General features: G+C 40.2%; 2 protein-coding genes across 6 annotated transcripts in view; one reads left to right on the top strand and one right to left on the bottom strand.

Annotated features, from left to right (window-relative positions):
• Positions 1 to 573: 573 nt before the first annotated feature.
• Positions 574 to 10,685, bottom strand: exoc1l (exocyst complex component 1 like). 3 transcript variants are annotated; one of them, XM_086211361.1, is made up of 5 exons: positions 10,671 to 10,685; positions 2,828 to 2,927; positions 2,408 to 2,551; positions 1,967 to 2,154; positions 574 to 1,138 (listed from the first exon to the last, which is right to left on the bottom strand). In XM_086211361.1, the coding sequence occupies exons 3-5, from the start codon at positions 2,526 to 2,528 to the stop codon at positions 869 to 871; spliced, it is 579 nt and encodes a 192-aa protein (XP_086067487.1). In that variant the 5' UTR covers positions 2,529 to 2,551; positions 2,828 to 2,927; positions 10,671 to 10,685; the 3' UTR covers positions 574 to 868. The 3 variants fall into 3 exon arrangements, with proteins under 3 accessions (XP_086067487.1, XP_086067485.1, XP_086067486.1); XM_086211359.1 differs by lacking the exon at positions 10,671 to 10,685 and adding an exon at positions 10,070 to 10,176; XM_086211360.1 differs by lacking the exon at positions 10,671 to 10,685 and adding an exon at positions 6,311 to 6,423.
• clockb (clock circadian regulator b) overlaps positions 9,618 to 13,873 on the top strand; it is an 18,964-nt gene continuing 14,708 nt past the window's right edge. The window contains exons 1-5 of one of the 3 annotated variants that reach the window (XM_086211356.1): positions 9,618 to 9,746; positions 11,607 to 11,696; positions 12,266 to 12,407; positions 13,054 to 13,142; positions 13,748 to 13,807. In XM_086211356.1, the coding sequence (XP_086067482.1) occupies positions 13,126 to 13,142; positions 13,748 to 13,807 (77 nt within the window). In that variant the 5' untranslated portion in view covers positions 9,618 to 9,746; positions 11,607 to 11,696; positions 12,266 to 12,407; positions 13,054 to 13,125. Of the gene's footprint in view, positions 9,747 to 9,892; positions 9,934 to 10,054; positions 11,143 to 11,606; positions 11,697 to 12,265; positions 12,408 to 13,053; positions 13,143 to 13,747; positions 13,808 to 13,873 lie in introns of those variants that run through there. The other 2 variants (XM_086211358.1, XM_086211357.1) reach the window with 2 other exon arrangements.

Here is a 13,873-nt window from a genome sequence, read left to right as displayed (position 1 = left end):
TGTTGCAAAGGGAGCAGTTCTCCTAAGTGCCAAACCATTGGTGGAGGTTTTGGGGACAAGGTTGTTGTGTTGTAGGTTGCTCTGATCAAGAACCTGAACCTGGCTTGGGGTGTTGTCCACAGATCAGCCCATGACATTGTCCTGTCCATGAACCCTTCCCATAAAGTCCACCTTCCCTGCTGGCCCTGGGATACCACTTCGATCTTGTAGCATTCATTTGTAATTATTTGGATTATTGGTTTACATTTATTCAATATACCAATTTGTTAATTCAATACAAACTAGCTCAGATTAAATGTTAAACTCAAAGATTAAAAAAGTAGCAGACATGTTAATATTAATTTCCCCAAGTTACTCAAACCAGGTCGACAAACACGCTGTTTCAGCATTCATTAGAGCCGTTTATCTTCATCTTGGCGTTTATAATTTTGGTTCAGTACCACAAACAAACAGTGGGGGCACAACTAATGATTCATTTACTCTAAATTACTTGCTTTACAAAAGGTAGGACAAAGTCAAGGAATTTTGAACTGCTTTACTTCTCCATACAACAGTGCACACTCACACACACAATACAACACATTAAGCAGTTTACCCCACTTAAACACATTTAAACACACTAAAGGCATGAGCTCATGAAAGAGAGTACAGTTGGCAGATAGGCTGCTTGAATCCTGCATTAACGAACCTACGGTATATTAAGAAGAGTTTTAATGTAAAAGGTAGTCTAACAATTCTTGTCAGTTCATGTGAAAGAAGCCTACATTCATCATACTGTATTTTAAAGATGAAACAATCCTGATACACACACTAATCAACACACGTACACACACTCACACACACAAGCATCAGTCATTATGTCATGCCGTTACGCGTCTAGGGGCACAGGACACATAGACAGACACACCAGATTGAACGCATAGAAGCATATCTGTGACAGAACAACACAGTCTCCTCGGTTGGAGTAGAAGGATGTGGGTTCTATGTAGGCCCAGTCGAAGTTCAGCAGGTTCAGGGACCTCTGACAGTGCTGGTTGCTGAGGGCAACCAGCGCACGCACCATTGCGTATTTGGCGGAGCAGCTGATGGCCCTCACTGTCCGAACCTTGTCAAAGTGCAGTAGGAAACAGGGGTCATCCTGAAGGACAGACAGACACGACTTTTAGAATTTTGTAAACGCAGCTGTTAAATCAGGGAATACAAATTGCTTCAACAATCAGATACACATCCAGTGAACTGAATTAGCTGAATGAATTAGCTCACGATGGCTACTTCTGAATCTAACAAGCAGTCAAGCACTCAGACCAGAGTCTAGTCATTCCAACCATTCGAACTGTAAGCGAGAGCCATAAACTGGATTTAAAAGGTTCATTTTTCTATGACATAATGTTGGGTGATATTAGCAGAAATGAAATGTTTGCACTGCATGTTTTCCAGTATTCACGGTAATACTTCTACATTTCATTGTCTCAATTAAAGCTGAAATCACGATAAGGCCATCAATCGAAGATGAACTGGAAGCAATTTGCTGAATCATTCACTTCAATGTATCGGCCTCTAAAAGGTTCCTAAAATGTTAAATGTCGTCCTGATTTTCTTTTTGTGTCGGAAAAAATTTACTGTTCTAACAATTTTAAGATTTTTACTCTGGCTCGAGGAACCTGATGGATAGTCGTCATAATTTGCAAATAACTTACAGAGAATACAACAAGCCAATTAACTGCTAATGAAAATAGTTGGTAGTGAAAAAAAAACGTAAGGATTTGTAAAAAAAAAAAAAAAAATACCAAAAAGTAATCATGGTGTTCAAAAATACATCAGTTGAATAACTAACTTAATTAAAATGAGAAAAATGTATAGTATAATTTCAAAGGTGTTAAGGAGCAATTTCCAGAATTAGTTTTACGTAAAAGAAACTAAAATAAAAATATTGAGCAAGATGATCTCAAATGAATCTGGTTTTTACCACATCAGGGTCCCGTCCATCAACAAGAGTCAGGTCGTGCAGCGACCACATTTCTGTTCTCCTGTAGCTTTCCTGAATGCTGGAACGTTGGGTGTGGGATTTCTTGGGATTTCTTTCTCCAGATTTATTGGGTTTCTTCGAAATCTGACAACGCACTATACTTAACTGCACCACTTTGTTTTTTGCAACTGCAGAAAAATGGGAAAAGCACAGTTTTTCAAGCAAACAGCTCCAAATATCCTCTGCTGTGGAAGTGGAGTCTTAGATTTTAGACATCCTCTGGAATAAAAATGAAATGCTCAACACATTTCCTCAACATAATCAAAGAATATTTCGAAATGGAATGCATATTTAACATTTTTATCATATAAATGTTTCAAAAATATTTTTATATCTAACACATTTTAATTTATCCAAAGTAAAAACAAGAAAGTTGTCTACCTGCAACACAGAGGAAATGTCTCCCTTGCGCTGGTTCTTCGATCTCAATAAATTCAACCAGTCTTTGTTTTGCAGGTCTGAACAAAACTCTCTGCATCTCCTCCCTCAGAAGAGACGACATCACCGGAGAGAGAAAAATCACAGCTGAATGAGGTGAGTGACAGGAAATGTGAGTATCAGGTCTGACAGCTGACAGCAGCTGGAAGGGAGGGAGGGGAAGTTTCCTCGTGTGTGTGTGTGTGTGTGTGTGTGTGAGAGAGAATAGAAATGAGCTGTTTCTCTACAACACACACACACACACACACACACACACACACACACACACACACACACACACACACACACACTCCACTCAGCAGTAATCACGTTTGATCATCCGTGTTAATCTTTCATTAATGTATTTTCTCTCTAAGAACTTGCCCAGGAGGGACTCTGCTGAGGGGGAGCAATGAAGGCCAGTCTCCTCGTCATTTCTTGCTTCAATTAAGATCCATTCAATTTTGATGGTGACTGATGTTTCCTGTAAAAATAGAAATAGAAATATGAATATGGATTTCACTCTTTGATTTTGACTTCGGCCATTAGTGAGCGCGACACAAAGAAAATACAGAACTCTTTTAGCAAATTACATCCCCTCACAAAAATACACCAACAATCTCTTTCTTTCACTGGTCAAACTGTCTCCTCTTCACTTCCCCGGTCAGAGACGCTGCAATATAATGTGGCCCGCTGCCCAATGTTTTGTTGTGATTAAACGGTTGTTGTGTGGGAAATGGATGTCCAACAGCACTCTGCAGGGTTTTCCATTACCCTGAAGAAATTCAATCTCTGAGAACAGGTACAAGAAGGGTGAAGCACTTATATTTACAAGCACATAAAGGATGCTACTACACTTCTTTTAATGATCATGGCTCCACTACCAGACAATTTACTGAATGTACAGACAGGAGATATTATTACCCTTTGAGCAAGATTCTAACTGCAGTTCATTAGAAGCAGGTAAACTTTTCTAGTCAAATTAAACCAGAGCAAAAGGCTAATTTGATTTCATATTAGGGAAGGGTGTGTCCATCGGATTTGTCACATTTGTGAAAACAGAGACAAGTCGTTCCGCAGCTAAGTGCTTTATTGTTGTTGTTGATGGCTTTTGTGGGTATTTACTTGAGAGGCTTTTTGTCTCTGAGATGGAAAGATGAGCAGATAGGCAGGAAGTAGAGAGAAAACACAGAAGTGTTGAATCCCATGAATAACACATGAGGTTGATTGTACTTACTTATCAGCTTAAAACCCATCGATCTGTCATAAGCGTGGAAATAGCTCCTATTTGCCCAGAGTGGAATGGAATCGTTTGGCTGATAACATGAATATAATATCACTTTTGTATTCAATGCAATTATTTCATCAAAGATTCTATTTGTATTTCTATCAACTGTTACGTGAACGTTCCAGACGGATCCAGTTTGTGCCAACACGACTGTGTGAGCATCATAACAAAATAAAGTTGTGCTGATTATAAAGCTGTAATCAGACATGAGAGGAGATTGGATAGAGAGGAGGGAAAGTGTATGTAGCTCAGAAGTAAAGTCATAAGACCTGGTGGAAAGTATGAAATAAATGAAGCAGGGGAGGAGAGTAATTATCACAGGAAGAAGAGGATATCTGAAAATATTGGTTGCATGTGGGAAAAAAAAAGTTAAAATGTGATTGAGAATCAAAAGCAGGGAAGAGATCATTGTAACTAGTAGGGCTGTAGCGATACACTAATCTCACGATACAATACACGATATTCAGCTCACGATACAATATATCACGATATTCAGCTCACGATACAATATATCACGATATTCAGCTCACGATACAATATATCACGATATTCAGCTCACGCTACAATATATCACGATATTCAGCTCACGATACAATATATCACGATATTCAGCTCACGATACACTTCCATCCTTTTATGAAAGATTTCAAAGGGACAAAGTGATTTTGGTGACATCTTGTGAGAGTTCCATTGACTTGGATTGAATTAATTGAATTGAAAGCATCAATTACACAACATATGGCTCTGACTGGCAGCTTGCAAATGCTGGACAAAATGAATAAAAGATGTGGTGAAAAAATTACTTTCATCTATTGAAACTGAGTGCAAATTGTAGCTTGCAAGCTTTTGAAAAGTAAAGTGAACAATGGAGAGTTTAAGTGCAGCAAATGGCCTTCTTTGCCAGCTTTTTAAGCTTGATACTGAACATATGAGGTAGCAACTAGCCAATCTACAATTCTACAACTTCATTTAGCAGACGCTTTTGTCCAAAGCGACGTACAACACAAGCAAGAATTCAGACTTAAGGAAAAACCCATAGTCAGCGCAAAAGTGCTTCAGTTGTGATTTGGTCACAGGTACTGCCATCTAGTGGCAGAAGAAGTGTCCCCCCCCCCCTTTTTTTTTTTGACAAACATACAACATCACACAACACAGTTAGTGCTACATAATCACTAAGTGCTGGGTCTTGGACCCTCTGACTTATTCTACCCCACAGGACAAAGAGGAGAAGAGTCAGGTTAAGTGCCTCGGTGCTCTCTGAACAACTGAGTCTTCAATTGTCTCTTAAAAGTAGAAAGGGACTCAGCAGAACGCACAGAGTTCGGTAGTTCGTTCCACCATTTGGGAACAACAGAAGAGAAGAGTCTGGCTAGGGATTTGGAGCAGCGCTGGGCTGGAAGCACCAGGCGTCTTTCGCATGCAGAGCGTAGTGGGCGAGAAGGAGAGTAGACCTGGATCAGGGATTCCAGGTAGGCTGGAGCCGTTCTTGTGATTGTTTTGTAAGCCAAGAGAAGTTTCTTGAATTTGATCCTGGCTGCCACTGGAAGCCAGTGAAGAGAAACCAGCAGCGGGGTGACATGTGCCCTTTTGGGCTGGTTGAAGACCAGACGTGCTGCTGCATTCTGGATCTACAATTCTACAATTTCATTTAGCAGACGCTTTTGTCCAAAGCGACGTACAACACAAGCAAGGATCATCTGCAGAGGCTTGAATGAGCATGCAGGGAGGCCTGCCAGAAGAGAGTTGCAGTAGCAGCTAGCAATCTAGCCACCAGGTTAACTAAAAATAAACCATGGCAGCCAATAATTCAATTCGCGGGTGGCAATAGCATAGTGGGGCTCCATCACGTTCACCATGCGCCTAAAGATGGTGTTTTCCACCACCGAATAAGGTCTCAAATCCTGCCAAATAAAGTAAGCAATGGACTCCATAATTTTCTGCGAACTTGGTGAAGAAGATAGAACCTTGTGGCAATCACCGCCGTCACTGTCCAGCATGGTTTGTTCCAGGTGGAGCCACAGCTTCTTGGGCTCGGTCTCAGTTAGCACTACCTTGTCAGGGTGATGACGTTTTAGGTGGGCTCGCAGGTTGGTGGTATTTCCAGAGTACTTAACGTTTGTGTGACACAGTTTGCAAACCGCCATACTTTTGTCTAAATCGTCGCTTTCTTTTTTGTTCCCAAAATGCTCCCACACATCTGAGTTTAAGCATGCAGGCGCTGGATTTATACACGCCGTAGAAGTTCCCCCGTAAACTTGTACAGACGCTCACCGCTCGCACATTCTCAGCGCACAAGAAAATCTGTGCTGTGCATCGACTCGGTGAGTGACAGGTGTCCAGCCAGTGACACCACACGGTTCACTTGGGCTACGCAGCCAACCATAGCATTAACAGTGCTTGCCTACGTGCCCTGCCTGTGTGCGGCGTGGCACCGTGCAGGTTACCAAGCTGACTGCAGGGCTGCAGAGATAAGAGACGGCGACGGTAGCCCAGCGGTTGAGTTGTGAACCCCCGAAAATATTAAAAGTAAACGAATCGAAATTGCTGCTGTAATTTGATTCTTTTAATAAGCCGTGTACCTTGCTATGCTCCCAGGTGTTGAACAGGTGTGGCCACAGCACCACTGATGTTGCTCACATTGATCCTCAGTGTGCTCAGGGCCTTAATGTATATACTTGCGCCTGAAAAAAATCGATATCCTCTGGGGAAACAAAATATGTAGAAATGTCGCAGAATTGATCAAATTGCTCAGCCCTAGTAACTAGGACAGGAAAGAAGTTCAGTGGAAGATTCACAGAGGAGGCAAAGAGGAATAAACCACCGAAGACGAGGGGAGGTGAATCTGAGGTTGTGGAGAAGGAATTAATAATACAGATTATACGTATGAAGAGCTGTTGGGGGAAGGAAAGATGGGAAAGGAGAGAGAATAATAGATAAGAAAAGGGGACGAATGCCTGAGAAGCTGATCGTCCAAATACACAAGAGGAGAAGTGAATGATGACAGAGAGAAGGGAGGGCAGATGAAGTTCAGAGACATCGGAGGAAGAAATCAGCAGTGAGAACTCAGCTGCAGAGGGACGGATTCAGAGGTTGGCTCTGTGGATTAAACTTGTAGAATGTTTTTTTTTCCTCTGCAGATCTGGAACTACATGTGTACCTGTCTTGAGTATTTCTGGTTTCATTTAATGTGACAGATTGTGGATTGTTAGGGCAATTTTTAGATTTTGGTTTGATGAGATACTTAGAGTCTTTTGTTAATTCATATATATATATATGATATTTTCATATCATACTCATGCATTTATCATTCCATGCGTCCTTTCCATTTTAGGTTATTTTGTTAAATGGTCTTTTTTGGTATGAAAACTATTATGTTGATTGGGCAAATATTTTGGTGCAGGAGGACCCACATGACCGACTCCATCCATCCATTTTCTTCCACTTATCCTGTTAAGGGTCGCGGGGGGGGGGGGGGGGGGGGGCTGTTGCCTATCCCAGCAGCCTTCGGGGTTCACACTGGACAGGTCACCAGCCACATCTACGGTCAATTTAGAGTATCAATCAGCCTCGTCCTCTCTTGATGTCTTTGGACTGTGGGAGGAAGCCGGACTACCAGAGAGAACCATGGTCCACTGTGACTATGACATTGTAAATGTGACTTCTCTCTGAGGCTGATCATGTATTTTTGTGAAAGAGTAACATCTTCTAAACATCTATAAAACACTTTGTTTTGCCCCTCAGGTGTACCTCACACTGAGCAATGCTCCCGGTCCCGCAGAGCAGCAGAGGGTACCGTCACGGAGGCTGAGCTCCATGCCGCCAGGAATGACTCATAGCTCTTGAAGGCATGGTCAGATTTGGGAAATGAGAAATGAAAATATATTTTTATATTTTCTCATAATGTATAAAATTTGGCAATCTTTTAATAATCTTAATCCTTTAATGTATGTGTCTTTCTTTCAGACATAACAACCATGAGGGATGACAATCTCCTAAATTGCTCTCATACAGAACCTCACTGATACACACACACACACACACACACACACACACACACACACACACACACAGAAAACATTTAAACACCAGCCTTATTAAAACATGTAGGAGGGGTGCATTTAAATTTATGTTTTCTCAACAGGTTCAGTGAAATTGTTGATTTTTGTGTTAGTTCAAATTAAAAACGTTAAGGGCAACTAACTATCAACTATTTCAACTGAGCAACTCAGCAAAGATATATAAGAGAAGCTGAAAATAAATAAATAAATATGTTGTCATCTACATTGTTTTAATATATAAAAAGAGCATGAAATATAGACGAAAGTAATCCTATAAGAGTTAACGGGGGTAGTTCTAGAAGCCACAAATGTAAACAACATAGTGAAATAACAAAAATTACTTGTAAGCAGACAGCAATCCAGTGAAAATAATGACAGGTGTATGAATGTCTGAATGAAGGAATGAATGGATGAATACAATCATTCATTTATTTCTAACATAAAAACTCCCACAATAAAGACAAATGAAAAAAAAAACCTTCATTGTTTTCACTTTTCCTCTTTTGACTCTAATACAAATTTTCAAATTTATTAACACAAATTAACAAATAAAATAACAAATTGATTGAATATAAATGCAAGGCAAAATAGACTGTATTCATAATCTCAGAGTTGCTGCCTGGCTGCCTCATTGATTTAAAGGAGGGCAACACAGGCAGGCTGGCTGAGATGATGTTGGCCATTCCTGATTTCTACATCAGATTATCTGATATTTTGATTTAAATTATAAATCACTGGTAAAAGATTGCTGACTATGGCTTCTTTCTTTTTTTTTAATCTTTGAAAATGTCATTGTAGTTACGGATTGTGTTAATTTCTTTGAAATATATTTACAGTGATCTAATAAGAGAGCAACTCATTAGTATATTTTTTGGAACACGCCATCATCTGTGCTTGTATATTATTTCTCTTTTTCCCATTTGTCTAAAAAGACTTGATGAAGAATAATGAAATATATCCCAGACCTCATCAATTTCTGTCAACTTTTTGTTTATGTATGAACTTAAAAATAGAAAGAAAAAAAAAGATAGAAAAACATTGATATTCCAGACTCGTCCATATAAAGGCTTAATAAAATCAATATATTAGTGTAGCATTGACCAGACTATACACCATGACACGCTTGTATTGGCTGGGAAAGGGTGTGACCTTCATCATTCGTAAACTAACAGTCAACTCAGGTGTGATCCTCTCGGAGTTATCAGTCAAACATACCTGGTGGTTTGGAGAAAAGGTTGAATTTACATAAAATGTCTTACCATACCATATTAATAAATATTTCTTATATGAAAAAAAATCACAACTTGTAGTTAGGGGAACCTCTGCACGGTACAGGTAACACGTCACGGCCAATAGAGCTTGTGATTGGATGTCGATATAGGGGGAAACCCCTTGCCATCTAGCAGGGCCATCCCCACCCCGCTCTGCGCCCTCCTGTCGACTGTCCAATGTCACATTCACGTCTGATTCATTTGTTGTACCCGAAAATCACATGGTGGTGTTAAAGATGCGTGTCATTATTCCCGCGAAATATGTCATCCCTTTACATTACACCAAAAATAAAAAATATAAATCCTGTATAATAACCTACATCCTCCCCTATTACGTGTGTTTTGTTTTTAGTGCCGAGTTACAACCCTTTGCTTCAACCACCTATCATTTAGAAATCTACCGGTGGCACTAAAATGAGAAGTCTTGTCCGACAGGAAAAGCCACTAAAGACGCGGAGTCATTTCCCTTCGGAAGATCACTCAGCGATCTCCTCCGTTCTGCTGCTACTGTACTTGGAAAATAGTGCGCCCTACTGTCTCTATTGCGCATGACTGTACGGCGTAATATGAAGTAGGCCTCCTGTTTTTCTCCCCAACCCTGAGTCCTCCTGCCTGGCCCCCGTCGCCTCCTCGATGCAACGTTACAGCGAGCAAAACACGGAGGCTGCTGTCGAACATTTGAGAAGGTAACGATCTTTTTTGTGCATATCCGAAGCCAGTGGCGGTAACCGAGTGTGAAATAGCGCGGCCGCTGTTGTGGCTGAACGGTGTTTTTTCGCGTGCGGAAGCGGTCGGACTGCAGAGGAGGCTTCGGGACTGTTTCCGCACGCTTGAGGGAGAGCAAGGCCCAGTGACCCACATTCAGAGCAGCCTGTGTGTATGTGTACGAGTGGATGAGCGTGTGCGCGCGCCACTCACTGTGGTGTGTGTGTGTGTGTGTGTGTGTGTGTGTGTGTGTGTGTGTGTGTGTGTGTCCGTCCGTCCGGGTACCGTGTGTGTATGTACATACATCTGCCGCGTAAATGTTTCCACCATCGCTGCTTTTGGACATTTCTACACCGCCGACATCGCAGTTTTGTCGGCTTCTGGGTGACTCGAGCCCCGCAATGATGGTTTAGCCTCAGTTCTCTCGCGGGGTCTGGTGGCCAACGGCAGTATTTTAGAGATTATTTGGTCTTCAGTTGTTGCGTGACAGCTTGAGGCTCGACGCCAGTTTACCATGATATTGACTGATATTCCCACTGTTCATTTTCACAAAATGCGTTACTTGCCATAAGTGTGTCATGCAGTATTTGTGAATGTAGCCGGAGGAACCGTGGACGGATTGAGCCTTAGATATTTGAGTTAGCTAAATGGGCAGTTTTCGGTGGCAAGCTTAGTTAGCCTGCTAGCTAGCTATATGGGTTGCTCTCTCGGTTGTATAACTAACACCTGTGGCACAAGATGGTAATGTTATATTAAGAAATTTACTGTGCCAATCTTGGAAGCTGGTGGCTAAATTACATGTCTTCACTGGGCTATATTGTTAGCATCCGTGTGTATCAATTGTCAATGGTGTGGAGTGGGCAGAATCGCCCAATGAAAAAGCTTAGCCATAAGGATTACCGTACACGAGTGTAGGTCAGGGTAGTGCTTCTCAAACTGGAGCCACTGTGGGGTCATTGAGATGGTTATGGATGTGTAATCTCACTGTTGTGCCAAGTTATTGTAAGGAAATCTAGCTGTTAGCTATTGATGTGTGTTGGTTTTACTGTCCCCAGTGAGACCTTGCTGATTACAGTCTTATTTTACAACAAAATCCTCTTAGAATTGGGGTTGCAATGGATTAATCAATGATTTGGTGTCTTATTTGGAGAATCTAATTGTTAAACTGCTCACCCAGATATCTTTATTAAACAACTAGTGGATCAGTTTTTCTTAGATCAAGTTTCTCAAATGAGAGTTCTGTTGTCTTGATCGTAGATGGTGCAGAATAAGTAAACTAGTCCATTTATCCGTCGTTTGCTGCCAGAATATAATCCCAGAGGGAATATCAGTATTGTTTTCTGTCTTTTTCATTGGGAGGATTTTCTGAATTTTGTGGTGGGTTAAATTATTTGTTGAACAAAATCATGAATTATGTTTTTTGTATTGTGGGAAATAGTTTGGGTCTTTTTCTCGCATTTTGTTGGCCTAGATTTTCACGTAATGTTAAAATCTGTGTCATATTTTCTCTGTCATTCATTTGTTTGTAATTATGAAAGTTATTTAACACTTTCCCACAGAAAATGTTTTCCATCTAAATGACTTCTTAAATGTGGTGTTCAATCCTTGAAATTTGTGATCTGATTTTTTTTTTTTTTTTTTACCCACTGATTCTCTGTAGAATGAATTATTATTTGATTTGCGTTAAAGCAGTTTCTGGTTTCCTTATTTTACTGTGTTGAATTCGCATCAATTGAAATCATTCACAGCCATTTAGGGTCTCCACCTTTTACATACATGTTCAACAGTGTGCACGGTTTCCACTGTATGCGTGTGAATGAGTTTCATATTTTGTGTTCCAGGAAAGGTGTGGCGCACGTGAAGATTTGTCAGCGCTCGTAAAGGATAGACTCTAAAACAACAAACTTTACCTCCAAAGGACATTCCATAGAGTGAGTTAACAATTTTGAATCCTCACTGAGTCATTGTGCTCTAAAAGAGTTTCTAGTAAACACAATGTAAGCATTATAATTTATTTCAGCTTTTCCTAGTTGCATGATGTACATTTGTAATTTAAAAGCTTTGTGGTATCAAAGACGACCAGACTTGCTTGAATTCAAGTAAGTCTGGTTTATGTGGTGCTTAGATATACCATAACACGCAGTCTTCCCGAATTTAACATGACATTTGAGATTAAATCAATTCAAATGTACAATGTCTTAATGAAGATAGCGTAATTGTCATACCAATCATTCGGATGCTAGTAGTATAACTAGTAAGCTTTGTTTTGTTACATTGTGCTGTCTTGTTTGAACAAATGTAAATGCTATCAATTTACAGGACTTGAAGCTATTCTCGATTCAACCCACAATATCTGATCTGGGCAGGGTCTCCCGGAAATGATCAAAAATCTTATCTTATTCTTGTATCAAACTTGGTAGATGAAAGTGCTAATTTGTCTAAAAGGCTGACCCCAAATTGACCTTATGGCCTGTAATTTTTGCTCTGATCTAACCTTCAGGTTTGACTGATCACCATGTCTTTCCCGTGGTCGGGTGCCCTCTTGTGACCCCTAATGACCTCACCACTTGCTCTGACCCCAAACCCTTTCCACGACCCCTGAGAAAAGACGTTAACTGACGGCGTGCATAAGCTGCAGTGGGGTGAGTGACTGCATGTGCACTTTCAGAGCTTGAATTAGGTTATGAGAAAGTTTAAAGTTTGCTCATGTGGATAGGTCTATTTAAACTCAGCAAGTTTCATTAACTCTATGTGGTCTTTTTATTCTTTTTTTTTTTTACTAACCTCTTGTATAATTACGATGTTGGCACAATAAATATTAGTCATTTGTGTATTAAATACTAAATGGACTACATTTTCTGCCTTAACAGTACTGTAAGGGCTATTTGGTTTTGCTTCATTCACCCATTTAATTTTTATGAATGTATAAAGGGAACTATTAGAACCAGCCAGCAGAAAAAGGAGCCATGTGTTTTATTCCACCCAGTGTCTCTATAGAGTGTGTAAAAAGCTGATTAAATGATACTGATCTCTTATTACAACCTCATACACACATAATAATTGGTTTGTTCACCATGTATTTAATGTACATCAATTATTTACAGTTTATCATGTTTGGGAATATCAGTTTAACTTGCTTTCCATTGAAAATTGATTTTAAAAAATGAAACTATGCCTTTTTTTTGCGGTCTCCAACATTTCAGTGTGCACAACCATGTTTTTCTGCATTTAATTGAAATCATAACTGGTGCTGAAGTTGACCTTTTTTTTTTCTTCTTATTTCTCAAGGTGGATTTCCAAATGCCTACCTCACGCCTAAAGAGCAAGTTACTGCAGCCACAGCCCTGATCAGCAGCCACCATGACATCAAGCATAGGGTATGCTACAGCAAACACACATTTTGTGCCAGCATACATGCATATATGGACGTGTACAAAACATGTCCAGTTATAACGCTCTGCAAAACATCAAGGTATTATTCTGTCCAGGGAAGAAATTTCCAGTCTACAGTTCCTCAAATCTATACTAAAACCTCCCTCATGTTGTCTACACTAATTTGTCCTTCAGTTGACTCCCCAGTGTTTCTTAAAAAAGACGCTTTGTGGATAATTTCCCCTCTTTTCAAAATGAAATCGAGAGAATACACTATTTGACCTATTGACCTACATTAAATGAAAAGTAGACAGGAACTCAGAGAGCACATCCTGCTATAGAAATGCACTTAGAACCTTCTTGGCAAACACAACAAATTCCTTCTACTGCTGTGTCTGTCTCACTCTTTTTTTGTGAGACCCAAAAATAAACCTGCTCCTGGCATGTAGGAATCCTCTTATTAGCCAACATCCACCATTAGCTATTATTAACAATGCATATCTGCTTTCAAGCTGCCAACAAACGTGCATACACACTTGAAAACACAAGAGTAAGCTGGGAAAGACATAATAAAGCGTGGTTAATATTTTTTTTTCCTCTCCTCGCATAGGGATGATTGTAGCATCTTTGATGGGTTGATGGAAGAGGATGAAAAGGACAAAGCAAAACGGTATGCTAAATATAAACATGAACCTGCAAAACCAGATCTGTGCCACTTTCTACTAACCAGCATTTT

The sequence above is a fragment of the Aulostomus chinensis genome, chromosome 8, assembly GCF_037954235.1.
Source record: "Aulostomus chinensis isolate RoL2024-O1b breed Wild chromosome 8, RoL_Achi_v1.0, whole genome shotgun sequence".
NCBI classification, from domain to species: domain Eukaryota; kingdom Metazoa; phylum Chordata; class Actinopteri; order Syngnathiformes; family Aulostomidae; genus Aulostomus; species Aulostomus chinensis.
The sequence above is the reverse complement of the archived record's forward strand: the minus strand, read 5'-3'. Positions and strand labels throughout refer to the sequence as shown.